This window comes from Mercenaria mercenaria, chromosome 10, assembly GCF_021730395.1.
Source record: "Mercenaria mercenaria strain notata chromosome 10, MADL_Memer_1, whole genome shotgun sequence".
NCBI classification, from domain to species: domain Eukaryota; kingdom Metazoa; phylum Mollusca; class Bivalvia; order Venerida; family Veneridae; genus Mercenaria; species Mercenaria mercenaria.
In genome coordinates this window covers 68,299,007-68,326,814 of record NC_069370.1, presented here as the reverse complement: position 1 = coordinate 68,326,814, position 27,808 = coordinate 68,299,007, and the positions used below count along the sequence as shown (strand labels likewise).

At 35.4% G+C, this 27,808-nt stretch overlaps 1 protein-coding gene and 1 long non-coding RNA gene across 3 annotated transcripts; one reads left to right on the top strand and one right to left on the bottom strand.

The window, feature by feature from the left end:
* Positions 1-9,328: 9,328 nt before the first annotated feature.
* LOC123561358 (uncharacterized) lies at positions 9,329-11,192 on the top strand. Its single transcript, XR_006688394.2, has 2 exons — positions 9,329-10,769; positions 11,112-11,192. It is a non-coding gene; the product is annotated as an uncharacterized LOC123561358 (long non-coding RNA).
* Positions 9,744-21,038, bottom strand: LOC123561357 (uncharacterized). Of its 2 annotated transcripts, none has more exons than XM_045353659.2 (7): positions 20,858-21,038; positions 18,259-19,851; positions 16,940-17,045; positions 16,460-16,664; positions 14,996-15,134; positions 14,332-14,456; positions 9,744-13,745 (listed from the first exon to the last, which is right to left on the bottom strand). In XM_045353659.2, exons 1-7 carry the CDS (start codon positions 20,952-20,954, stop codon positions 13,476-13,478), a joined length of 2,535 nt encoding a protein of 844 aa, XP_045209594.2. In that variant the 5' UTR covers positions 20,955-21,038; the 3' UTR covers positions 9,744-13,475. The 2 variants fall into 2 exon arrangements, with proteins under 2 accessions (XP_045209594.2, XP_045209596.2); XM_045353661.2 differs by having other exon boundaries at positions 16,940-17,042.
* Between the last annotated feature and the right edge of the window lie 6,770 nt (positions 21,039-27,808).

The following is a 27,808-nucleotide window of genomic DNA, read 5'->3' as shown; positions in this document are numbered from 1 at the left end:
AAGTAACTTTAAATATTTGACTTCCAAGTGTGACCTTGACCTTTGAGTTAGGGATCTGTGACTTGCACAGAACACCTCATCGTATCATACATGTCGATAATTTTGGACTCTCAACCAGCATGATAAAGTCCTAGACAAAATACAGTATGCACACACGCATAGACTTACACACGCAAACGCACTGACAATGACTTGAGAACCACTTAAGGTAGTTCTGCACGTTTGGATCAAAATTTTTCCTACAATGTAGAATTTGATTAAATTGTGATTTTTCAAAACTGCACAATATATCAAGAGAATTGAGCAAATAAAACATATAGGGTCGTGTGCTTGATTTTTTGCTAGACTGATTTGAAAAATTTGGACCTCACGCTATTTTTCATAATGGGAGTCTATGGCAAAATCATAGCTTTCATAACATTTTCGTGAATAGAATTTTTTCTACAATGTAGATTTTAATGAAACTTCTCACAGTTGTAAATAAACATGTTGCCTATAATGTGGTGAAATAAAATGTATAGGCCCGTGTGCTTATTTTTGAAATATTTGATCAGGATGAAAGTGACCCACACATTTCACGCTAATTTTAAGACATTATTTTGAACTATTTAACGTGTCAGTTGTTTTAATATCTTATTTTAACTTTAGAACGTTAGTAACAGAGCCAGTGTAAAAAATTAAGTCACAGGTTGCCATTAATTCATAAAATGATTTTCATTTCCGTTCACCGAATCCAGGCTTTATTCTACGTTTTCCGGATAAATGACGTTACGCCATCACTTCCGGTTTATCAAATGTGCAGAACTACCTTAAACTGAGTAGCATGATTACGCTTGTTAAGAAAATGACACTAGCTGATTTTGGGGCAGTAAGTAAGAGGTCAAGCTCACAGGGGCCTGAACGTTGAAAACAGTTCCGACCAACTTTGTCATTTGATCTGTGGGTATTGTTGATTTGTGGTTTAAATTGAATAGATTTGATTGCATTTAAGATCGTTGTAATATAAAGTGAAATTACCTTAAAGCTGGGAGCGGTTAAATTTATGGCCATTTAGTTAAGAGATCTATTGTGATAGAACAATGGAATATAGATTAAGGAATGATAAAACTAAGGTGACAGTAAAAGAACAACGTTATATAATAACCTCTATTGTCTAATGCTAAAATAAGAGAAGCAAGGAGTGCCTGGTGACGCGTGGGAAAAAAAACAGAGAGTGGCGTGAGTCAGTTGGGGAAATCTGTAACGTCATGGGAAAAAACAGGGAGTGGCGTGAGTCATTGGGAAAATCTGTAAGGTCATGGGGAAAAAAACAGGGAGTGGCGTGAGTCATTGGGAAAATTACGTGACTTTCTCAAGGAGTGCCTGGTGAGTCATGCGGAAAAATAGGGAGTAGCGTGAGTCATTGGGAAAATCTGTAAACGTCATGGGAATTTCCGATTGACTCACGTACTCTATCTTTCGTTATTTGGAATGTTGGGTGCGGCTCCCCCTATATTGTTCTAGGGCATTAACCTGTCCGCCATATTGTTGCGCAATTGTGATGTTGTGGTTTTTTCCGCGTAAGCCCCGCCCCCACGCGATGACTCACTGTTACGTCATAGGGTCACGTGATCTAGCAGCAGAGCAGCAGACATTCTGCCCAACTATACTACTCCCGACAAACGTCAGCCCGCCGAATCTCGCCTCGGAGAACATCGCCCCGCCGAATCTCGCCACGCAAAACGCCGCCCCGTTGAATTTCGCCTCGCCGAACGTCGTCTTTTCGCCTTCCGGAGTGACATAGTATCAATTAAATTGAAGATGAAAGTTAATAAGATTTAATAGTTATGATACGTTTGTTAGTCCCCTTACCCCAACCTTCAATGCATCAGTAAGTCTATCAGTGACACATTCAAAATGGCATATAGCTAGACAGAGGGCAATATGCGTACGTACGTGCATGCGCCTGCCCGTCCGTCTAATTCTTGTTGTCGTACATTGGGAAAATTTGATTTGCTTTCCTCCGTGAGATTGATTCTTGTGAGCATGACCCTTGCCTAACCCCCTCAGCCAAGTGTGACATTGACCCTTATGTTTGCTTGCGAGAATCCATCTCACTGAGGTAAGCATAAAGTATTTTCCAAATGTACGGCAAAGTTATAATCTGGACAAAAATTAGTCGGATGGTCAATTTCTTTATGTTAATGGGCCTAAATCCAAAGGGCCAATAGTAAAGGGCTTTTTGTCTGATAGTAAGGGACCATGAGAGCCCCAAACAACCTTCTGGGCAATCAAAAATGCCCCTTAGGGGCATTGAGAGATATTTGCAGCAAAAAACAAGGGGCCGGGCAAAACGGCCCCTTATTCACTCACCTGCGGGCGATTAAAATAATCCGAAAACCCAGTTTGGCTACACGTACGGACAGACAGACGGACGGACAGCACACGCACGCACGCATGTTGCCCTTTATCTATATGTCATGGAAAAGCTTGTTATTTAAAAGTTACACATCGTGTCACTGATGGACTCACTGATGGATTGAAAGTTGGGGAGGGGTTCAGGGAAAAAAAGCTTCGTCCGGGCATGAAACTCACGATCGACCGATCTGTAGATATATTCTCTACCTACTGAGCTAAGCATAGCTCTGTCCTCTCCCTATTGATCTAATCGGACGGACTCTCAAAAACTTACATCGTTTTCAACTCACCTGAACTTAGTTCAGTGTTAGCTATCAGTATAGGTGGATAATCCGGCGTCCATCTTCCGTCGTCCCGCGTCCCGTGTCAACATCTTTACTTAGATATCTTCTCCTCTGGAACTACGAGTCAGAATTACACCAAACTTGGTCAGTAGCATCCTTGCATGGGCCACCTGCTGTTTAAGAACCGCTAGAATGATTACCATCAAGCTTGGTCTGTCTGTCCTATCTTATAAATGAAAATACCTGTTCACGACTTCTTCTCATGAACTGCTCAGTGGATCTTCAGCAAATTTGGTCTATACCATCATTATACTGTCCTCTCCAAATTTTGCTGAAATGAGGGCGCTTGGTCCCTTTTAGGGGCCACTAGAACTAAAAATAGAAATCTTTGAAGCAACTTCTTCTTATGAACCACTGAATGGAACTTCATCAAACTTGGTTTGTGACCTTTCCAAAATTAATTTGGCTGAAAATAAAAGTACATTGTTTTTGTATACTAGACGCAACTTGACCCCGATGGTTGACCTTTGCATTACAATACACAATGAGGCACAACCTATTATCGAAAAGGAGTGTACGTAAAACACGAACTGCACGAGAAAAGGAATATATAATTTGTGTAATATAAATCGTGATATGAAATATTAAGTGATCAAATATAAGTATATATACTTTGATACTGCACTGTGTACAAACTAATTCCATATAAATATACACGGCTACCCTAAGCACCCTTGATTTCTACAATGAAATAATCGATATGAATAATCAGCCTAAGGTCAACCATCGCGGTCAAGTTGCGACTATTATATTAAAAATCTTCTCATAAACAGTTCGGTGGATGTGACCCGTTTCAAAGATATAGTTTTAATTCTATTACCATTGCATATGGTTAATGCTGAATAGCAATCTGTCACTGCACATTAAGGGCACAAAAAGTTTTAAATCTGTGACATTAATTCAAGATGTGATATAATCCGCCTGTTAGTGAAATGATTATTTGATTAGCCATACATCAATTTCAGATTGATTTTAGGCGTTCGCCTGAATGATTTCGTGTAACAACTTTAATTGCTGCTTTTATGAAGGGTACGGTGTACTAATAAACTTTGATAATGTGGCAGTTGAGTCCAATTATAATAAGTCCAGGGGTGTTCAAAGATAATCCGTCATAAAATTAACTTTAGGCTATATAGCAAAGTAATACTAATTATTAGTTACCTGTATTATAAAGTAAACAGTGTCGATTGTATTGAGGTCAGCTGCCACATTATCAAAGTTTATTAATAGTTACACCTGGTTTTAAAAGGAAGAACTTTATTTATGTTGATCACATATCATAACAAGGAAGTTTTTGAATTGTAAAAATCTAAAGCGGAAGTTTTAACAAATACACTTCACGCTTTGTGCGTCATGCAAAGAAATACACATTGAATGTTTATTAGGCAATGTACAAATGATTATGATAAAACCTTAACCTGATTTTCAGAGCTGACGAAGTGGTCCTGTGGTAATACTGTCATCCCATGAAACCAGCGGTCACGAGCTCGTACCCGTTCCTCAGACTGAAATTACTAACATTGGGATAAGAGTCCCGCGTATGGGTGATTTATACGTGGGCGGGTAAAGAACCAGGGAAGTTCCTGATAATAAATCGTCTTCTATATCTTGCATAATTTCCAACTAAAAACACAAACATCCCATTTGGGCTACCGTATAAATAAAGTTATATCAATACACATTAATCTGTGGTTGAGCGAACTAGAAGATGCTTTTGTAGAAAAACGCATGTCTCCCCCAATGCATAGTAGTAAGAAGTCAATAGGAGACACCGATGGTTGGCTGCAATAGGTATCATCTACTTGGCATGTCTAATCATCCCAGGAAGTTTCAACATTCTGGGCCTAGTGGTTCTCAAGTAATGGACTGGAAACGGTTTTCCACATTCTGGCCCCTGTGACCTTGACCCTTGATCAAGTGATCCCAAAATCAATAGCGGACATCTACGCTGCATGTCCAATCATCCTATGAAGTTTCAACATTCTGGGCCAAGTGGTTCTCAAGTTATTGATCGGAAAGAGTTTTCTACGTTCAGGCACCTGTGACATTGACCTATGCTCAAGTGACCCAAAGTCAATAGGGGTCGGTCATCCATTCTCACCTTATGAAGTTTGAAGGTTCTGGGTCAAATGGTTCTTCAGTTATTGATCAGAAATGGTTTTCAAATTTCTGGCCCCTGCCACCTTGAACTTTGATCAAGTGACCTAAAAATCAATAGGGGTCATCTACTCTACATTTCCAATGACCTATGCCCAAGTGACCCGAAATCAATAGAGGTCAGTCATCCATTCTCACCCTATGAAGTTTCAACATTCTGGGTCAAGTGGTTCTCAAGTTATTGATCATATACCGTTTTCCATGTTCAGGTCACTATGACCTTGATCTTTAATCGAGTAACCCAAAAAGTATAAGGGGTCATCTGCTTTGTAAGCCCTATCACCCAATGAAGGTTGAAGGTTCTGGGTGAAATGGCTCTCCAGTTACTGATCATAGATGAAGTGTGACAGGTAGATGGCCCCTGTGACCTGGAGTGATCCGAAAAACAGTAGGGGTCATCTACACTGTAAGTCCTATCACCATACTAATTTTGAAGGTTCTTGGTCAAATGGTTCTCAAGTTACTGATCAGAAATGGATTTCCATGTTCTGGTTCCTGTGACCTTGACCTTTAAAAGAGTGACCCCAAAATCAATAGGCGTCATCTACTCTGCTAGTTCAGTCATCCTATGAAGTTTCAACATTCTGGGTCAAGTGGTTCTCAAGTTATTGCTCAGAAGTGGTTTTCCAAGTTTAGGCTCCTGTGACCTTGACCTTTAACAGAGTGAACCTAAACCAATAGGTCTACTCTGCATGTCCAATCATCCTTTGAAGTTTCAACATCTTGGGTCATGTGGTTCTCAAGATACTGATAGGAAATTGTTTTCCATGTTCAGGCCCCTGTGACCTTGACCTTTGATGGAGTGATCCAAAAACAATAGGGGTCGTCTACTCTATAAGCCCTACCAACCTATGAAGCTTGAAGGCTCTAGGTCAAATGATGCTCCTGTTATTGATCGGAAATGAAATGTGAAGGGGCAAAATCAATATGCCTCCCCCAGCGGGGGCGGGAGACATAATTATGTAGTCATCAGCTTAATTTTGGTCTCGGTACTATTATATTTTGTATTTTTTAGGATCATGGAGTCCTTTTAATACAAGTGCAATAGAATTCCTGTTAAGCCAGTGATTTATTTAGGGCGTGAGGGATGTTTCACTTTTCTCATGAGTAGACACTATCATTTTGCTTTGTTGTATTCTCTGTTTCCAAATGACCTTCTTACATATTTTAATAATGTCTAAGAATGAAAGACACAGGTTATATCGTTTGTATAACGGGTTGCAATAGCACAACAAGAGCTGTCACAGGGGACAGTAGGCTGACTATTTTGATGCCGGATAGTTGAACTGGGCGCATCTCAGGAAGCTGGAGCTGTCAAAGAAGTGTTTAATCCCAGTAAACACCTGACGTCGTACCGACGTTGGTTAGACGTTGGATTTTGGTCGCGACGTCGGCGACCTGAATCCAACGTCTAACCAACGTCATATCCACGACGTCTAATAGACGTCAGACTTAGACGTCTAAAAGACGTTGGAATTAGGTTGGATAGAAAGTCTGATAAATGTTTTTAGTTATAAAACTAACTGGTATAATTTTGCTAGTATAGTTTAAAGATATTTACTTCTTTTCATAAAGGCCTGGACATGCGCTTATTAATAATAGTTCATTCTCACAACAAACATTATATTAATTATGTTACAATATCGTATGAGATTGTCTATTTTCGGAGACGGATTTTTTCACGAACTTTAAACTGTTCAAGATAAAAATGCATTCTATACACATGTATACATTATTCTAAATTCACATAGATCTTCTCTTCTACACATGTTGTCTATTAGTCACACATTCGCGAGATAAGCCTGCATCGGTTTACACAGTCTTCCTGTAATTTGATATTTATTGGGATAAGATAGAGCAAGTTTATAAATACTTTACACAAAGGGAAGGATCCGCAACGTGAGTAACAGATTTTTAAAAATTATACTTATTTTAAAAGTTATACTGATTTATATTCCGTATTTTTTTTTTAAAAATTGACTTATTTTTGTTTGTTAGCAATTTCATTTAATTACATTTTACGAAGTTATAGAATTTTTTTTTCATAGAATTTAAAATATTACATATTTGTTTGGCACGTATTAATTATGCTCTTAGTAATAGCACTAGTATATTTGTATATGTTAAATAATGAAACTGTCAAATTTTATACATTTCAGGTTGAAATGTTGGCGGAGTTGAAGAATCATACAAAAATGACGAAACTTGAAAGTTTCAATAACTGCATTACTTTTTGGACTTATTGTATTAGACTTACGTCGCCATAATATGAAATAAAGATGATAAAATACATGTGTTGATTACTTGTTTGATTGCAAATTACGTTGAAAATTTGGTCAGATTTTGGTTGAAAAGTGGTTAGATTTAGGTTGGAAAATGGTCGGATTGCGACGTCTAGCCAACGTCAGGATCCGACGTCTAAACGGTTTGCAAATCCAACCAAAATCCAACGTTAATCCGACGTCGGGGTCCGACGTCTATACGACGTCTAACCGACGTCAAATGCCTACTGGGATGGCTCCAATGTGGATAAGATATTTGATAATAGCTTGAGTCTATGTCAAAAGTATTAAATCATAAGAGAGATAAAGTGTATCAAAACATTTAATAAGTATAAGTCTAAGCAAAAAGTGGTGCAAGAGTGATGCTCCTTGTGTCATAGGATGTGAAACAACTACTTTAAGTTTGAATCAAACAAATCCAAATAGTAATAATTGAGATAGAGAGAAAGTCACCAAAACTTTAACCTGAAATTCTATGTAAAAAGGGGAGATAATTCATGACATAATGGTGCTATAGTTATGGTTCTTGTGTCATATGATGTGAGTTATTATGTTGGGCAACTATTTTAAGTTTGAATCAAATCCTCTATGTAATAACAGAGATATAGTGAAAACGCATCAAAATTAACCTTAAATTCTAAGTAAAAGTCAGGGGTCACACTGGGAATTTTTTTCTCTGAGCCACTGCTTTTTCCGAAGATAAAATTATGAGGCCAACAACGGCGAAAGCATAGCATTGACGTTCTTGTAGGACTACATTATATGTACCAAAGTACTCATACTACTCAAGAAATTAATGTAGTTATTACATATTTCTTAGTAACCCTTTAAAAAGCTATTTAGAAAATAAATGTGTGTTAATTTCTAAAATTATCATTTTTATAAACATCATTCTGCCATTTAATAAAAAAAATTCTGAAAATCACATTGAAAATAAAGATGTCAAAATAGAAAATTTAAAAAAAAACAGTGTTTTATTTTGCACATTGCCTATAAGTGGGTGGGGTTCGATGCCTTCGCATGTTGTATTCTCGAAAAATACTTCAAAATAAGAGCTCCTTTTGCAACAGATGTCATATTTTTCTTAAATGTAGACTTTTTATTGGCTTTTTATTAAGATTGCACTAAAAAATCTCGTCAGAAATGACAGAAATATCCGAAAATCATGGTCGCGAAAACGGGTGGCAAATTCAGAAAACGTAAGTTAGAATTAAATATTTGATAAAATACCTATGTTTTACTGCTTTTCTATCAGCATAGCTATTCAATACTTACAATTTCTGCTTGTCTAAAGCATTTTTATTTGTTTTTGCCCAAACTAACCCTCGGCAATTATAAAAAATTTGTCTAACGGCCGACTGCTCATAAAATCGTATCAAGTGCACAAAATGTTGATTATAATTATCCAGTTTGTTATTCAATAATCTAATTATCGCCAATTAACTGCCTGATCAAATAAAAAAATTGCAAATTGGCTCCCTCCCTTTCAATAACGGATGTTGTGTCTACACAGATTATCGATTTTTCACACCTTCTGGTTCGTAAAACTGGCAATATTCGTTGTTTTGCAGACAGACACAGCTTCGGGCCATTTTCGCCAATTAGAAAATTTCGGAGCCACATTTAATATTTTGTCGCAAATGGCTCAAGTGGCGATCGACAGCGTGACCCCTGAAAAGTGGGGCATAATTCATGAAAAATTGGTGCCAGAGTTATGGACCTTGTGTCAAGTGATGTGGGTGATAAGGTGGAACTATTATTTTAAGTTTGAATCAAATCCATTTAGTAAAAACTGAGATAGAGTGCAAGTGCAACAAAACTTTAGCCTGAAATTCTAAGTAAAACGCAAGATAATTCATGAAATATTGCTGCAAGAGTTATTGCCCTTGTATCATTTGATGTGAGTGATGATGTAGAACATTTTTTTTAAAGTTTGAATCAAACCCTCTCCGTAATAACAGACATTTAGTGAAAATGCATCAAAATTAACCTTTTATTCTAAGTAAAATGGGGTATAATTCATGAAACATAGCTGCTAGAGTTAAGGGCTTCGTGTCATATGATGTTGATGATGATGTGAAACAGCTACTTTATATTTGAATCATATCCATTTAGTAAAAATTCAGATAACTGAAAGTGCATCAAAACTTTAACCTGAAATTCTAAGTAAAATTCATGAAATATTGGTGTGAGAGTTATCGTCCCTGTGCCATATGATGTTGTTGATGATGAGAAATAACTATTTTAAATTTGAAACAAATCTATCAAGTAATTACAGAGATAAAGAGAAAGTGCATCAAAACTTTAACCAAGGTGCAGATGCGGAAAGATGCTGATGCCAGGTCGAGTAAGACAGCTCTCCATACTTTGTAGAGTCAAGCTAAAAACCATGGATTCTAGAGTAGTCCCTGTATCACATTACAGGGAAACACAGGTGATTACCTATAGAGGGGTCAATCACTAAATGTACTGTGCTTTGCGTTGTATCAAAACACATCAAAAAGATTGTGAAATATTGTGAAACTAGACTGTTAAACTTTTCAAAGTAAACAGAACAAAATCATTATTTCAAAAATAAGACATTTATTCATTACCTAACAAATACATACAGCTTATAGAAACTGTAACAATATAGCAAACTACACATCATATAACAGCCAACATATAATACAGGACTTTTATGAAAGCATCAATGAATGTTGAATAATTTTGTGTACTCAACTGTGCCATATATTTCCATGTAAAAGATGAATTTTAAAATCATTCTAAGAACTACATTATGAAAATGTTGAATCCTTTCTAACTGACCATGACAATGTCTTTAATAAGTTTGTTCCTGAAAAAAAAACCTTAACTTGCTACTCAAGATTTTGAAATTATATTAAAATAGAGAAGTTTGCTGGTAAGATATACCTCATGGTCTATGAAAAAAAAAATATGATCATTAGAGTGTATCACTGCTGTATGATTCTTTCTTAGACTGCAAGACAGGACAATTTAGTTGTTTTTTTCATCTGATATGCTGATAAAAGAATTACACAGATCTCTGCCAAGTTTTAGAGTGATTCAAGTTGAAAAAATCACCGGTCTTAAACAGATCATCAAGAAACCATTAACTTTTTGGTAGAAGTTGGGACCCTGCCTTATAAATGCTGCACCTAAAAGGTACGAAATTATAGTATAAATATATTTACAAAAATTCAATCATGAGTTGATTATAAGTCAAGAACAACATTTTTGAGTTCATTAATAGATGAAACAAGCATGTCTAATGATGAGCAATGTTGCAAATAAAAACTGAATGAATCAACAGATGACAGAGATCATTTTCCTTAAATAAATATAGACACAGACAACTCAATTATGAGATTTATTATATGACCATGTCCCCTTATCATCTACAAAATAAAAAAAATGTGCTTTTGACTAGTGCCACACATATACATGTACAAAATAACACATAACTAAACATAAGATTCATTATTACCAAAAAAAAAAAGCCAGCAATTTTACATATATATATGGTGCATTTTCAACACAGTAAGCAATTCCAATAGTTGTGTAACCATGAAATTTTATCTATTTAAAGGTCCAATACTAAGGAAAGTGAACATTTAAATTTCTTTTAAAAAGCACAGAAATTATTTCATTTTATTGGAAAATGAAAGTTGGTATGTAGAAATTCGAAAAAAATCGCAGTATATGTACAATTATTTTTCTATGAAGTATGAAGAAAGTTAAAAAGACCTGGGGGGTCATTCTGTCGATTCATTGAAATTTCAACATAATACACATACATTTCTTTGAGTTCCAAAGACCTTCTGTAAATTTTGACCTGCCAATCTTCATTATTTAGTGTCTTGCAGAAGTCTATGCACTGGCTATGAAAAAAATTGCCAACTCACTTTCCCTTAGTAATGGACCTTTAAAGCAAAAAATATTATGCAGTTACAAACATTTTTTGAACAACATGATTGTAATTCTTTTCTGAATTATAATTTATTGTCAGGTTTACACTCACTTGCGATGTTTTCTTTTTTGTTTCAACTGTCATGAATTACCACAATTTCTCATTGTTACATGACACATGTGGGATCTAAATGGCTGATATGCTTGAAGTTCAAAGAAAAATAATTCCTGATGAAGTAACTAAGAAAAAATGAATTTTTGTGAAACATTTATGAAAGTTTTCTATTTAATTTCAATCATGAGTTTTTATTTGACAGAATTTCTGATATTAAACAATGTTACAACAGCCGTTTTGAAATATTGCACCAAATGTTTTCAGAGTATTACAATTTGATTTTCTTCTGAAATTTCCCTGAACGTCTTGTTTAAACTGACTAACACTTAACACAAACAAAATTTACATTGTAGCACTTAAACATATAACATATAACACAATAAAGCCACTTTCCATTTTTAACACTTTTATATTATATTTATGACCTATGCTCTTTTTAAATTTCCATTACATATAATACTGCATTATTTACAACAAAATGAAAACATAAAATGTAGAATTTTAACAACAAAAAAAATTATAATTATATCTTTCTTTTTTGTATCTACAATAAAATAAATGTATCAAACAAGATCCTCAACATTAGAATTTCAGAAACTTAAATGAAAAATTAATCTATTTACATATGAGTCATGGTAAAGATGATAAAACTGTAATGAAGTGATAATTTACTGTGCCTGAAATGCAACAAGAATTATTTATCATACCATTACAGTAAATAGGCCCTATTACAATTATTCAAACATGTGCATTATTAAACTCGCAAAAATATTATTTGACAGATCTGTAATGACCAGAGCATACCAAATTTTTTTCATATACTTTCACGATTAAACAGCCTGTTATTTCTCATAATTTGCAACTTTTATGACATTGCTATACATCAGTATGAATGATAAAACCTCGGACAAATATAACACACCTTTGAACTATTACTGTGGTGTAATTATGCAGAAAAACTATGTTAATTAACATTAATGTTTTACTTTGTACAGTGTCATGTTTAAAGAAAAAAATATTATTTATACAGTTTCATTTACATGTATTTCACAGTTCATTAAAAACTAAATATACAGTTGAACTTCGTTCACTTAAACTTAATTCAAACACCACTATTTGCTCAAACTCACAATCATGTCCCAGCAAAATTCATAAATAATGTACTGGTTGAGAACTGGTATCCGGACAGGCCCAGTTTCCGGACACATGTAATAAACGCTTTATTTGTTGTTATTTACGTAACTGTTTCATCTAGATAATTTAGATATTTGTTCTTCATGTCTACAACAAACCACTAATTACAAGGCTGTATAATGTTCGGTTTTTTACTGATACCTCACGGACACCTGTGTTTACACACACAACTTTCTGTCTTAACGGGGCATGAAGATAGCATTGCACATGCGCAGTAGTTTACACTTGTTCAGGTATCAAGTTGGGAAGAAATAATTAAACTACATATTGATTGGCTGCTGATAATATGTGTTACTTTTAATTTCAAGGTAACAGTTACATAAAATGTGAGTTGGAGAGAACAAAGTTTGACTGTATTTTAAAATCGTTACATATAATACTGCATTTTTACGACTTTTTAGATTGAAGATAATGCCTAGCTCATTTAAACATTTCCAGGTTATATTATGATGTAGTGATATGAATTTGTAATGAAAGAAAGTTTGATATATGAATTCAAAATTGTAAGTTAAAATCCTTCTAACCCTTGACTTTAAACAGTCTTAAATCTGAACATTATATGTATATAATAGTCGTAGATATTAAAAAAGAAGATAACTATGATATAGATAGCTATATATAACTGCAAAAGGAAACTTTGCGTACTAAACATTTTCAATTAAAACATGTCAATACTTCAGTAAAAGTAAAAATCTTCCATATTATCAATGACTGATATAATCCTACTGTTGGTAGACAAAAAATCTGCTAAATTTCTGTATTTACAAAAGCAGAACACAATGGAACTCTCCTCCAAAATGTGCTCCTATATCTTTCACATCAAACTGAAACATTTATTCCTCTTCAAAACAAAATTCTTAACCATATTTTGGCACTACTGACAACTTCTGTTCTAGTATCAAATACATCCTTTTTTGTCAAAAACTGTTCTTCCATCTTCTTAACAAGTGACTCAATAATTCTTAAAACAATCCATCTTTCTTCCCCAAACCAATAAACAGTTTTCAGTGAACTAGATGTTCACTAACTTGTTAAATTTTTTCAGTAGACTGGTTGTCTTGTTTTGTGTAACATTTTTCAGTATACTGGTGGAACGGAATATTGATATCGTGCCATTGAGCCATTAGCCGCACTTTGTAATCCATTCCATAGTTTGTTCCAGATCTCTACTTCAATGCTTCCCTTTAAGCCTTCAGCTATTTTGAGACAAGAGCTTCCATCAAAAGCTTGAGTTTTCACAACATTTTTCACTTTGTCCGGATCTACTGTTCTGAGAATGGTATCGACCAATGCCAGATTTTTTTGTTCTATTGCGTACATTAATGGGGTCTTGCCACTCTTCTTATCCTGTAATCATAGAAAAAAAACACATATTAATTCAAAACAAGACAAAAAAGCGAACATTCAATGGAAAGAACACAAAAAGAACAACTGCAGTGAAACTACTGCTATCTCTGAGTCTGTCAGTCTCCAAGACATATTTTCCTGGAGGCAATTATGTTTGAGCAAGTTGAATTTTAACATTTAGCCTGCTGGTGGCAGGTGATTCTGCCTTTGAGACCAGTGCAGATCAAGATCAGCCTGCATGGATGTGCAGGCTGATCATGGTCTACACTGTTTGCTATTCAGTCAGTGAACACTCCTCCAAATAATAAATGGTATTGCCCAAATTGAATGAAGGACCAGTCAATTTTATAAATTTGGCAGGCTAAGAGATAATCCAAACCTATACAGCTTTTAGCACTACAGAAAGACCTGTAATGTACTTGTGACTTTAACTCAGGCCAGATCAATTGCTTCCTAAAAAACAATGGCCATCCTAACATGGCTCAAACCTGCTGCCGTGACATGAATATCTGAAGCCTTGTCCACAGACAGATAATGACCACTTGTAGATCTGTCTAACACAATAAGCAACAGCTTGAGTATTTACCTGTGCTGAGGGGTCAGCTCCATGTTTGATGAGTGTCTGAATGATCTCAACACTTTTAATTCTGTCCTGTCCATTCCGTTTTGGTTTACCATGAGCAAGTATGGCACAGTGCAAAGCAGTCTGACCTGAGAAAAGAAAAAAAAAAGCAAATGTTAAAGTCACTTAACTTCTTGAGCAAAAAATGTTGTGGTGTTGAACAATGTGGTTATTTTGTGGTGAATTTGTGGATTTCAACTTTTGAAGGTATAATGAATGGTTTTTATTTTATTCTTCATCGGGAAATAATTTTGTAGATAATGTGGCCGAATGTTTTTCAAAAATTAGTTCGAAAGAAATATCTGGGTATTAATGATTTTGGAGTATCACACTGTACTACAATATTATTTGAAATATAATCTGACTGAAGTACATTATCTTTTTCAAGTTAAGTATTTTTCATGGTATGACTATAATTCAGACAGGTTTAATATTTAGAGTTCAAGCATTATAACATGGTTATGGTATTCTTTAAATCATCTGACTCTTGGTCAAAGTAAGACCATATCAATTTCAATATAAATTTAGACAAAAGATGTATGAATACCATGTACTGTAATAAAAGCATCTGTTATAATAATTGTTAACAGACACAAGGCCGAGCATGCAGTGTATATGTTTAAATTACCGTAGTTGTTGACAATATTAATCTGCATATCCTTCGCCTTGAGAAGTTCGATTAACGTTCTGTGATACTCGACACCTTGGGAAGCCGCGACATGTATTGCCGATTTCACTTCAGTTGTTGCACCATCACTAGATAAATTCTGCAAAAAAGTCAATTATAATAATTCAAATTAAGATATCAGTAAAAGCAGAATTTAGCTGAATTTTCATTAAAGGTAAGGAATGCCTACACAGATGCTTATTTTATATAAAAGCCATTGTTTAGACATCAACAACACTGAAAGAACTTAAAATGGAACCTTTAATAAAAAAAAATTATGGAAATTAGTTATTCAGGAAAATTGCTGACCTCAGAGGCTACCATTTTAGTGTTTATGACCTCATTCATACCTTAATATATAATTTATTTAACAAAGTTTCTTTTAATTATATAAATTTCAACAGTTTCCTGAGTTTAAACATTTGTTAAAATGTAAATCATGACATTGTGTCAACTTCTTTCTCTCTACTTAAAGGGGAAAGCAGGCAGTCATTTTCAGAATTAAGGAAATACAGTTCAAATAAATACTAACCCTAACAAATTTAATCTTCCGTTTAAAGTTTATATCTTTTATGCTTTTAAGCTGATTTTGAAATGTCTTTCAATGCATTAAACTGATCTACAAAGATCTATCAGACAAAATGTAAATTAGAACAGCCTCGTCTTTTCCTCTAAACTTTACAGTTATTTATAAGCCTGAATCAATGCAGTGAAATAATTGTGGGAAAATCCCAATTCTGATAGCTGGATTACATCTCCACCCCCCTCAAAAGAAAAAAAAATAAAATAAAAGGGAAATATTCTTCCTTTACCATGTCTACCATAAATAACCCTGCTGTGTTTACATTGGCTACATGTACTGTCCTATATAAACTGATAAAAATCTTTAAAGCTCTATACAAAAGCAAATGTGTAAACTGAAACCACCAGGAAGTTTTAGTGCAAACTATTAACAAGTCACATGCAAATTAGAGAAAAACTGAACAACAAACAAATAATAAATACTTTAAGTAATAATCAATAATCCCACTTAACTAGATAAATACTTTCTAGTTTAAACCACATCTCTCTGCTTTTTATATAAAATCAATCAGAAATTCAAACATTTTCCTTACTTTGGCTTCCTTCAGGCTTTGATACTGATTGTGACTGATGCAAAAAAAGAAAAGATATAAACATTCCAAATGAATACTTCCAGTGTTTTGAAATTAATAAAAATATATGATTCTTTTTTATCTGATGCAACACTTTTGAATAAGATGCAATGCTTTTGAAAAACCGTCTGTAATGATGTTAAGGGAATCACATCCCTGGAGCACCCCACTCTGCCTTGAGGGTGCCCCCATATTTCTTAAAGTCTAGATACATACCAGTGTCCAGTATGAAGCTTCAAGGAGACATGTGATTTTAGTAATTAATGCTTACCTGAGCAAGAACATTAACATTGGCTTGAAACTTGATGAACATGGCCACCATGACAGGTTGGTTGATGAAGACTGCTAAATATAGCGGGGTCTGACGCTTATGGTTCTCTTGATCAACAAGGTGTTCTAGTTTCTCTCTGTGCAATCGTTCCAGTAAAGCTTGCACCATGTGCTTGTCTGTCTTACAAACAGCAATATGTAGGTACCTGAAATATATAAACAACCCATCATAAGAATGAAGGAAAAGTGGAACAGTCACTTGCTCTTTATTTAAATTATAGTACCAAGTTTATGGCATTTTAAGTTTTTAACTGCTCAAAATTCAAACCATAAACATGGAGATAAATAACATTAATACAAAGTTATTTCATGCCGTCTCAGACATGTATAGAGTTTTCTTTATATGTAAAAAACATATCACATTTATATATTATGGTCTTAAGAATTAGGTCTAGATAGAAGATATTTATTAAATACATACGTGTCACCCTCTTCGTCCGATTTTCTCAGATCTTCACGTGGAATATCTGCTACAGTGCGTCGAGCTATCATCAACAGTTTATTCTGTTGCTGAGAAGCAGCAGCTGCTAAAAACAACAAACAAAAAACACACGTTGTTAATGTAACAAAGCATTACTTATATCATAACTATATTTTTGTTGTATCAAATCATTACAAGTTTATCAATGAGAATAGAACACTTAATGGAAGTTGAGTAGAAAACATAACAGGAGGTTTACAACAGTACCTATAACGTTTCTTCTCAATTCAACATTCATGAAAATGCATCTTAAATGCTGATGATGTATACAATACAAGTTAAATTGTTAATAATGTGTGTGGTTTTTATAAGATTATAAAATCTCTGTCTGTGTACATGCAGCTGCCAAAGTGACTAGCTGTTAAATAAGTAGATGATATTTGCTTGTTTTAGTGTAAGATAGAATATTTCACTGAGTGAACACTATAATGCAATATTTTCACGAATGGTGCAGCCATGAGTGAAAATGTAAATTATGCTTAGGGCTGTCATTGATTGGGTCTTAGGCGTATCAACGATACCGATATATCAGAAGACAAATATCGACGATACATCGATATATTGATTATCAAGTTAGATTAACGACCTATTTGTTCATATAATACTATATACCTTCCTGTAAATGCTATTTTAAGTTTTATTGCCTACTTTCCATATTTCTGTTTGATTGTGTTGTATTTGTATTTATGAAATAAAAGAAATACATAAAAATTAATAACATCTTTCATTTTTATTTTGCCTTCACTCCTTTTTTGCATTCATCCAAATTTACAACTTTGTGACCTTAAGTTGTTTTTTAGGGTCTGAGTGTTTATTTGGGTAGTTTTTTCTCCCTGTAAAATATCGATTTTTGAAAATGTGAATCGATAATCGATCGACAAAAAAAGTCGTTGATACATCGATATCGTTTCTATCGATGACAGCCCTAATTATGCTGTTCATGAGTGAAATATATTTCCATCTTACACTGAAACAAACAAATTTTCTATTTGTATTATATATATTTTTAATAGTTTTAACAAAATTACATCCAGTTTGTCCGAGCAATATATGTATATATTCCTGATCCTGTTTGTATATTTATACACCTTTATCTTTACTGAAATAGAATTTGCAAGGAATTTTCTACTATTTATAATTCATACTCTTTCACATTCAAGTGTAGTTCCGTACTAGTGAAAAATCAAAATGATATTTTCACTGATTAATTTCAGTATTTCATTGAAGTGCATAAAATAAACTAAATTACTGTTGTATACCTTGCTGACTTGTCTGATTTCTGTTTGAAGCACTGCCAGCTTTGTGTGACATAGAAACAGAAGTTTGCCCACTGCAATTTGTTGATGTCATGCCTGAGCCCCCTGCTGCTGAGGAATTGGACGTTGAAATCTTTGGTAGGATTTTCTTATACTGTGTCTGTCCTGGTTTCTTCGTCGGCGCCGGGCTGGTTTGCACTGGTACGAGAATAACTTGCTGGTTTGCATTTTGTTGTTGTGGAGCAGGAAGTATAATAATCTGCTGTGGAGCACCCGATGTTGTAACCGGTATAAACCCTGAATTTGGGGGCATTGCCTGGTTGGGCATTTGCTGTATCATCATGGGTGGTCTAATTATGCCTTGGGACTGGGGCTGGTTGGTCATATTCGGTGGTGCCATTATGTTGTTGGCTGGGACCATTGGTGGCACCTGTTGCTGTGACGAAGATGACAACTGTCTCTTCTTTTTCGATTCCTCTGTGGAGATCAGGTCTGCATTTATCACAGCCATAGCGTCTTCTAGTAACGCTTCATTTATGAAATCATTATCTTCCAACTGTGGCTGACCTGGACTTCCATAACCAGAGGTGTTGGCAGGTGATGGAGTTGCCCTGTAACTGGCAGGGGATGTAACGCCTGGGTACTTTGGAGGTGACATACCATGCTGATACTGACTTTCATGCATTGGGCTTCGTCCAACACCACTTTCAACTGATGGTGGAGATGTATACACCGAGCTGCTTGGGCTTGGGGCTTGCTCTGACCATGGACTCCCACCCTCTGACTCTATGCCACTGTCAGGATCTGATCGCCTTCGCATTTCCTTAAAGCTGTCACGATCAAAATTATTCAAGTTATCCCATGTGTTATTGCTACCAAGCTGCTCAGTTGTAAAGTTTGGCATATTTCCTTGACTGACTGTTGACATTTTCTGCTGTTCTGCGATTTCTTCCAGCAAGTCATCTGCGAAGTTTACTTGTGGGAACGGAGCTGGATTACCAGTAACTGGTGACTGTACAGTGACCTTGCCACCTGACATATTGGTTGTATTTCTTACGTCTGTAGTAGTTACCTCGCCGAAGGGAAATCCTTGTTCTGTGCTGAAATTAAACATAGGAGGGTTCATCATTGGTTGATTCAGATCATTTCTCGGAAAGTTCTGTTGAAATGTTGGTGCATTTCCATACTGTTGTGGAAAAGCTGTTTGTTGTTGCATTTGGATATTACCATATGGAAAAACTGCTGGTACAGGGGGTCTAAAAAATTTCTGAGGTTGGTCGTCTGCTTCATCAAGCGTTCTTCTATTTCCCTTCATCTGAGGCTGTTGATGTATCATCTGTGGTGGCATGTAATTGCCAGTTGGTCCAATTGGGAGATTTTTCTCTCTCATCATTCCATGAGGTTGGGCAGGAATACCACCAGTGGGCCCCCTTGTTATATATTCACCATCCACACTGTGTTTTTCATCTTTCGCCTCATCTGTTACAATGTTCAGCTTCTGAAGATCCTCAGTCAAACAATTCAATTCTTTTTGTTCACTGTTATCTTCACCTTCACGTGGCTGTCGTCCTTCTTGTTTCACCTCCTCCTTTGTTACTGCAAAATATGAACAGACTACATACATGTATACTATTCATATGCTTAAAACATGTAAATAATTTGTGCAGCAATGCATTATATTTCTGTGCATCAATGCAATAAATTGGCACAATTTAATTATTAACTACCAGAATATGAAAATAACAGCACTGACCAGTTAAGTTATGGTAGCCATGACAGAACTGTTCATCAACACACCAAATATTTGACATTTCTATATAACAAAACATTGCATATCATAGATGCCAGGCAACGTCTAAGCTTTCTGTATAACAGAGCCTACAAAGTTACAAAATTATAGATGTTGGATGCCGTCACTACTAGTTCATAAGATGTGCAGAACTACCTTAATTAAACAGCATCTTTCAAAAATATACAGAAGATCTTGATACTCAAAAGGATTCATTTAGACTGCTGACAGTATCATAATGTTACAGCTCCTAAATAATGCAATGGCAAGTGCATAAAGTTCTAGGCATTTTCAGATATCAGAGAAATTTAAGGCATCCAGCTCAGCAGCTTGATTATTGATGGTAAGGCTAAAATCAGGAGCTGCCCAGTCTAAATAATATGACGTCTCAGGACAGCATGATAACTTTTGACTGGACATCACTGTCCTGTCACAGAGGGATGATCGACAACTATAAAATATCAGATCATAAAATAAGTCATCCCGGTAAGCGAATTGAGTAAGGCTACCCATAGCTTTATCCTGATGATGTCTGATTTGCAAATAATATTTATGAGTATTTATGGAAATGCATAGTTTATAACAGGTGTGTGTAATATTTGGAGAATTACTCAAAATAATGATAGTAATCATTTAGTAGTAATACTAAACAATTTTAGTGTGGTTTGACATTTCGACATCAATTTCAACACCGGAGAAAAAAAGTCAAATATACATGTCATACCAGGTCAAAACAAGCTGTCATTTTAGTCTAAACTAGCTGTCAAGAAACTTGTACAACACACATGCTGATGTTTGTTTATCATTACTTACTGTTATTTACTATCATTTTTGAAGCTGAATCTTCGGCAGCTATGTTAACCTTCGCTTTTTCCTCCACTGTATCGTCTTTTACACTAATATCCTTCATAATTTTGGAATAATAATTAAAAAACTCAGCTTAAGTTTACGTACACCTTCCTCTATGTAAAAACTGTGGAAATTTAGCTCGAGGGGGAAACGAAAGTTGATTGGACGTTTGCGGAAAATCGTCATGAGGGAAAGTCCCTTATGAATATGAATGAATGACGTTCAAACAAATCAGCCAATCAAATAGAGTGACTGAACGAAAGTTGGAAGTTCCGGGATAAGGTCATGTTGCTAAATTTAACTCGCCTCTCCGCAAATAACCGAAACAAGTAATCGGTTATTTCCGTATATTTCATTACTAATTTACTACTACTTTTCTCCCTTAGATAGGTGTTGTTTATGGTATTGTAGCCAATTTTACGTTTTTAACGATGTTTTATAAATTTTCTGACACACGATATGCATTTTAATAATAGAAAACGACACACATTCATTTTTGACCATTTTGCTGAGCATGCGCGGATCCGGAGGGAGAGGGGGGCGGACCCCCCGAAAATCCTAAAAAAGAAAGAAGAGAAGAAGGGAAAAAAGGTTTTTCGAAAAGGCAACTTTAATACTGCATTCAAAGTGTACGTGGCAGCTGCTACATACGACCCCGACGTAATCTATTTTGTTAACTTCGATCAAGAACCAGGGACATAAGAAATCCTGAAGAACTAAATTTTACCTCAAGAAACTATTATCATTTTCCCACACTAAGGTTAGTCTTAACTGTGAAATAAGGAAATATGCATACTATGTATACTGACATTAAATAAATACAATGCAATAAGATTTGCAGAACATTATTGAAAATTTCAGCAAGCCTAATCGTAAAACCACGTTTGGCTCCGGCGATGTAAGGTCGCGACTTCAAATACTGCCTATCGATTGGTTCGACCTTCAAGGGAAGCGTTGAATTCTTTCATTTGAGAGCCATCCACTGCATACGGAAGGTCGGGTTTAACCAGGGCCCTCGTGATAGAATAATGCACGGAGGGGCACTGGGGTCTTCCTCCACCATTAAAGCTGGAAATGCCATATACTTCATGTGTCGGTGCGACGTTAAATCCAACAAAATAAAAATAAAAATAAATAAAACCACGTTTAACTGTTGAATTTGATCTACTTTAACTGCACCTGATTAATTACTACACGTTGTTTTATATACTATTGTAATTCAAAAGTGACTTATAGGCCCATAGGGCTGGGTGTTCCTTATATTACTGATGTAGATCTATTTGTATACACAATGTATTGAATATGTATAACACGAGCCACTATAATAAATAATTCACTTACTTACTTACTGTATATAAAATTGCAGCGGAAAAGGTGTCTCCTAAAATGCCCCACAATGCAGAAAATGAAGCGCTGAATTTCAAAATTTTCCAGGGGGCATGCACCCGGACCCCCCCCCCCCCCGCCCCCCAACCCCCCAAGCTGGGCCACGATTTTTCTATTTCATCCTGTTCAACAAAGACTTATTGACAACCCTGTTCTTTTATACGGCATCCACAACGGCACACAACAAAAACACCACCAAAATATTTAGTGTATAAAGACACATGTTTGTCATAGCTGGAACGATTGATACGTAATAGCTAGACCTTCCTGGTCTTAGTGAGGGGCCGGTCGGACCCCCCTGAGAAAATTGGCTGGATCCGTGCATGAAATGTATTAGGAAAACAACAGTTTTCAACAGTTTTCAACAGAATTTGATGAAAAATACATTGTATTGTAAGAACATCGATTATGCAGCATATAGGTGCATAACAGCAAAAGTTTGATCTTTTAAAATCTGACAGCACGATGTGTGGGTTAGTCGCTTTAAAATGTAGCAATTCACTGTAATTCGGTTGAAAATGTGCCTTCGTGGTTTAGTTGAAAGAACTACCCATAAAGAACCTTTATTTTTTATTTTTGGAACTTTTGCTTGTAAAATGGGGGTTTATATCATTCGCAGAATATATTTTCAGTAAAATGATACAGGTTAAAAAAATTCATGTTAAATTTTGCGTGTATATGGCAAATGATGTAAGAAAACGAAAGTAGAGTCGTTTGATTGAGTAAGGTCACCAGACATAAAAACACACAATTGATGGTTATATAGGTATATACACTTAAAGCGGTATGCCTCCAGATCGTCCGACAATTTTATTTTTTTTATGTTACGGAAACACATGAGAATTTGCTGTTATTCCTGTTTTTTTTTACGATGAAAATCGAAAACCGTTTGTCACGCTTTTACTCCAGGTACACCGTCTCCATTATAAGTATCTATATTTTGAAGTTATTATTCACTACGACAGCTATCATGGCTATAGCGCTATTGCTTACGACGCCGGGAAATTATCTTTATTGCCGCGGCGGTCCGGGGTTTGATTCCCGACGCGGTCATCTTTTTTTCTTGATTTGGAATTTTTCAAATATTTTAGAAACAAAAATTCATATTGTAATGTTCATAAAATGACCAAACTTCAATTTGAAAGAAAGATTATTTTTTAACCAAATCTGGAGTTCAGTGCATTTACAAAAGTTATAGGCTAAGTATACGCTCTAGTTTTCAGTATTTTTGATTCCCGTTTTCAGGTCAAACACTTACACAATAATGACTACAGACTTTCAATCTAAATTTGATCGAATACATATGAAACGCAAAAAAAAAAAAATATGTTCTGAAAAGAACCCATCACTTCCAAATGAAATAAATAATTATAATTGAACTATAACTGGCATAGGAGTGATATTTAAAAAAAAGTTTGTTTTTTTTTTTGTTGGATTTAACGTCGCACCGACACATGATAGGTCATATGGCGACTTTCCAGCTTTAATGGTGGAGGAAGACCCCAGGTGCCCCTCCATGCATTATTTCATCACGAGCTGGCACCTGGGTAGAACCACCGACCTTCCGTAAGCCAGCTGGATGGCTTCCTCACATGAAGAATTCAACGCCACGAGTGAGGCTCGAACCCACATCAATGAGGGCAAGTGATTTGAAGTCAGTGACCTTAACCACTCGGCCACGGAGCCCCCCCCCCCCCCCCCCCACACACACACTTTTTAACAAAAAAAACAACATATATCAGAGTTGAAAAAATGTACTTACATTTAAATTTTATTGTCGTAAAGTTCCCTTAAGTTCTTCTCTTTTTGTAAATATTTTTGTAAACAACTGTCACTTACTTGGGTTTGAGATTTATTGAATATGAAATCTAATAATAAGTTGGCGATTTTCGTAGGTTACTGTTACTTACTTTAGCAGTAAAACGAATTCAACATTCTATGGGCACAATTCAAGTCTAAAATACTAAAGAAAAGCATTACTTTGATCCTTCAATCCAGAGAAAAACACAAAATTGATAAATACGCACATTGGCTAATTACTATTAATAAATTATTAAACTCGTGATCGTGTTTTAGATTATTAACAAATCCATTTGTTCAGTCAGCTACAATGTATTTGAAACAACGAAAAAAAAAAAAAAAAAAAACCGACCACGGGTTGTTTAAGGGTCCGGTACGTACCTCTAAACCCTGGGTCTAAACATCTGGTTATCAGACCCTAGCCACTACCATCCGTAAAATATTTCCTTAAATATTTTATTTACCTTTAAGCATTATATGACAACTTTTTACCGAGATAATTAATGGATTCAATGATCCTTTTGCAAGAACAAAGTTTCATTTCGAAATTATATTTATATTCCGAGTCATGTCGTCCATAGACGAAAAGTTCCGATCACTCTACGGAAAATAACGACTTCGCCCGACTACTACCGATTCCATTAGCTAATGGATAATGAGAGTGAAGCGTCCTATGATTTTTAGCTGAATTCCAGGCAGTGGTAAAAGGCAAATGCAGAGGAACATTGTATTAAAAATAGAAAGATAAAAGTTCTACTTCTTTTTAAGTTAAAAACATACGATATACGAAAGTCGAGATCAAGGAGCCCAACCTCCGCGCAGGAATATTGTTACTGTACCGATAAGGGGAAGTAACACTGTAATGGAGTTTGCAAGGAGCCCATTCAATGTCCGTTTGTATAACGGCATATTTGAAATATGACAGACTGGTAATAGTTGATGAGATCAAAGAGGTGCCCGAGGGATTAGTCGGTAGTGCGTAGGAGAGACACGAGAGTGTTTTGAAAGTACTTTCTTGGAATGTAGAAGGTTTGATTGCTAATAAAAAATCGTCAGAGAACTTTTCGAGCTTTATTTCAAGTTATGATATAATATAATTATCTGAAACATGGACAACGGCAAAATCAAGCATTGAACTTGAAGGTTATGTTACATTTCATTCATATAGAAAAATTCAAAATAGACGAGCGAAGCGAGCAAGTGGTGGTCTGATTGTTTTTGTGAAAGAGTCGATACAAAAAGGAGTGACTTTAATAAAAAATGAAATTGACTGTCTTCTATGGATTAAACTTGATAAAGACTTTTTCCATACGGACGAGGATTGGTATGTTGCATCAATTTATATTGCACCTGAAAATTCCCCCGTTCACGATATGTATAATTTCGATATATTCCAGCAGCTGGAGCAAGATATTACGCACTTCTCACAGGTTGGACGCGTACTTATAACTGGTGATACAAATTGCAGAATCGGACAGAAATGTGACTATATTGTACACGAATCTCTCACAGACCTTGATCTAAATCAAAATTTGAATGATGTGCCCTGTCAGCGATGTTCAATGGATTATGGGAACAATCGGTTTGGAGATTTAATCCTTGACCTATGTATAGCTACAAATATCTGTCTGGTCAACGGTAGATCAAGGTCAAGTGACGATAACGGTCGGTTCACGTGCATGACTCATAACGGTGAAAGTTTGATTGATCTCGTAATTACCCGTTATTCGAACTTTGAACATATTGTGGATTTTAAAGTGCATAATTATACAGAGTATTCCAATCACGCCCCTGTTACATTTGGATTAAAGGTGTTTAACTGTGACAACGATACGAATCAATGCCCGAAGTTGTATTACAAATGGAACGACACGTTCAAGGAGCAGTTCAGGCATGAATTAATGTCTGACAGAAATGTCTTATATGAATTCATGAATAATGAGAATTATTCAACGGAGGAAAAAACCCAGTTCTATACAGAGTTTGTTGTATCTCGTGCGAATAAGTACTTTGAAAAATCCTCATATCGCAAGAAACCAGTTTTTCTCAACGGAAAGCCGTATGTTATGAATAAGTGGTTCGACAATGAGTGTAAGGAGAAACTTCAGAAATATAAGGAATCAACTGAGCATTATACGTGTAGAAGAAATGAAGAAATTTTATTTATATGAAGCAGTGTAGAAAAGATTACAAATACTGTGTTAAAAAAATGTAAGAGGCAATTTAATCTGAAACGTGCACGGGAAATGAATGAAATGAGACGTAAAAAGCCGCGTGAATTCTGGAACATGTTTCGTTTGTTTGTTTTGGGTTTAACGCCGTTTTTCAACAGTATTTCAGTCATGTAACGGCGGGCAGTTAACCTAACCAGTGTTCCTGGATTCTGTACAAGTACAAACCTGTTCTCCGCAAGTAACTGCCAACTTCCCCACATGAATCAGAGGTGGAGGACTAATGATAGCAGACACAATGTCGTTTATCAAATAGTCACGGAGAACATAGAACATGTTTCGTGCAAAGGGCAAACAATCCAGTGAAAATATATCGATGGAAGAATTTTACACACATTTCAAGAATCTAGCGGCAGGAACGGATGACGTTAACCCGGATGTGGAAGATTTCATGGAGCATTTTGAGCACAGGGATGTGACCCAGGATGAACCATTAGAAACTATTGATTTACCAATTACGCAAGACGAAATTCGTAAAGCTTGTTCAAAGTTAAAACGAAATAAAAGTAGTGGCATAGATTGTATTATAAATGAATATTTTATTGAAACAATAGACATATTAAGTGATTCTCTAGAAATATTGTTCAATAGTATTCTTGATAGTGGAAAATTTCCAAAGCAATGGACACAAGGTGTAATTGTACCATTATTAAAAAGCCACCTGCAACTAATACAAATAATTATCGGGGTATTACATTAACGAGTTGCTTTGGTAAACTCTTCACAAGTGTACTAAATGAAAGGCTTAAGAATTGGGCTATAGAGAACGAGCGTTTAACTGATGCACAGTTTGGGTTTAGGTCTGGGCACAGTACGACTGATGCTATGTTCATTTTACAGTCTCTTATTAATCTGTACAATAGTAAAAACAAGCGTTTATATGCAGCTTTTGTTGACTACCAAAAGGCATATGATACTATTTATAGAAATGGTCTATGGTATAAGCTCATTAGAGAAGGTGTTGATGGCAAAATATTAAAATTATTGAGATCAATGTATGAAGATGTACGGTCATGTGTAAAGCATATGAATTCATTGTCTGACTTTTTCTCATGTGATATGGGTCTTTTCCAAGGGGAAATAACTTCGCCGATCTTATTCTCTTTTTTCATAAATGATCTTGAAATGCATTTGCAAAGTAATATACTTTCTGGACTTAATCTAGACCAAATATGTATATACCTTATTTTATTTGCCGATGATTGTATATTGGTAAGTAATACGCCTGAAGGTTTACAATCTCATCTGGATTTATTGTATGATTATTGTAGACTTTGGAAGCTAACGGTGAATATCAATAAAACCAAAATTGTTGTTTTTAAAAAGAGAGGACGATTAACTGTAAATGAAAATTGGAAGTATGCAGGAGAAGATATTGAAATTGTTGATCAGTTCAATTATCTAGGCTTTGTTGTTTCAAGTAATGGCTCATTCAAGCACGGTATCGAAACTTTGGCTGGCAAGGCTTTAGGGCTATATTCATAGACAATACTCCAAC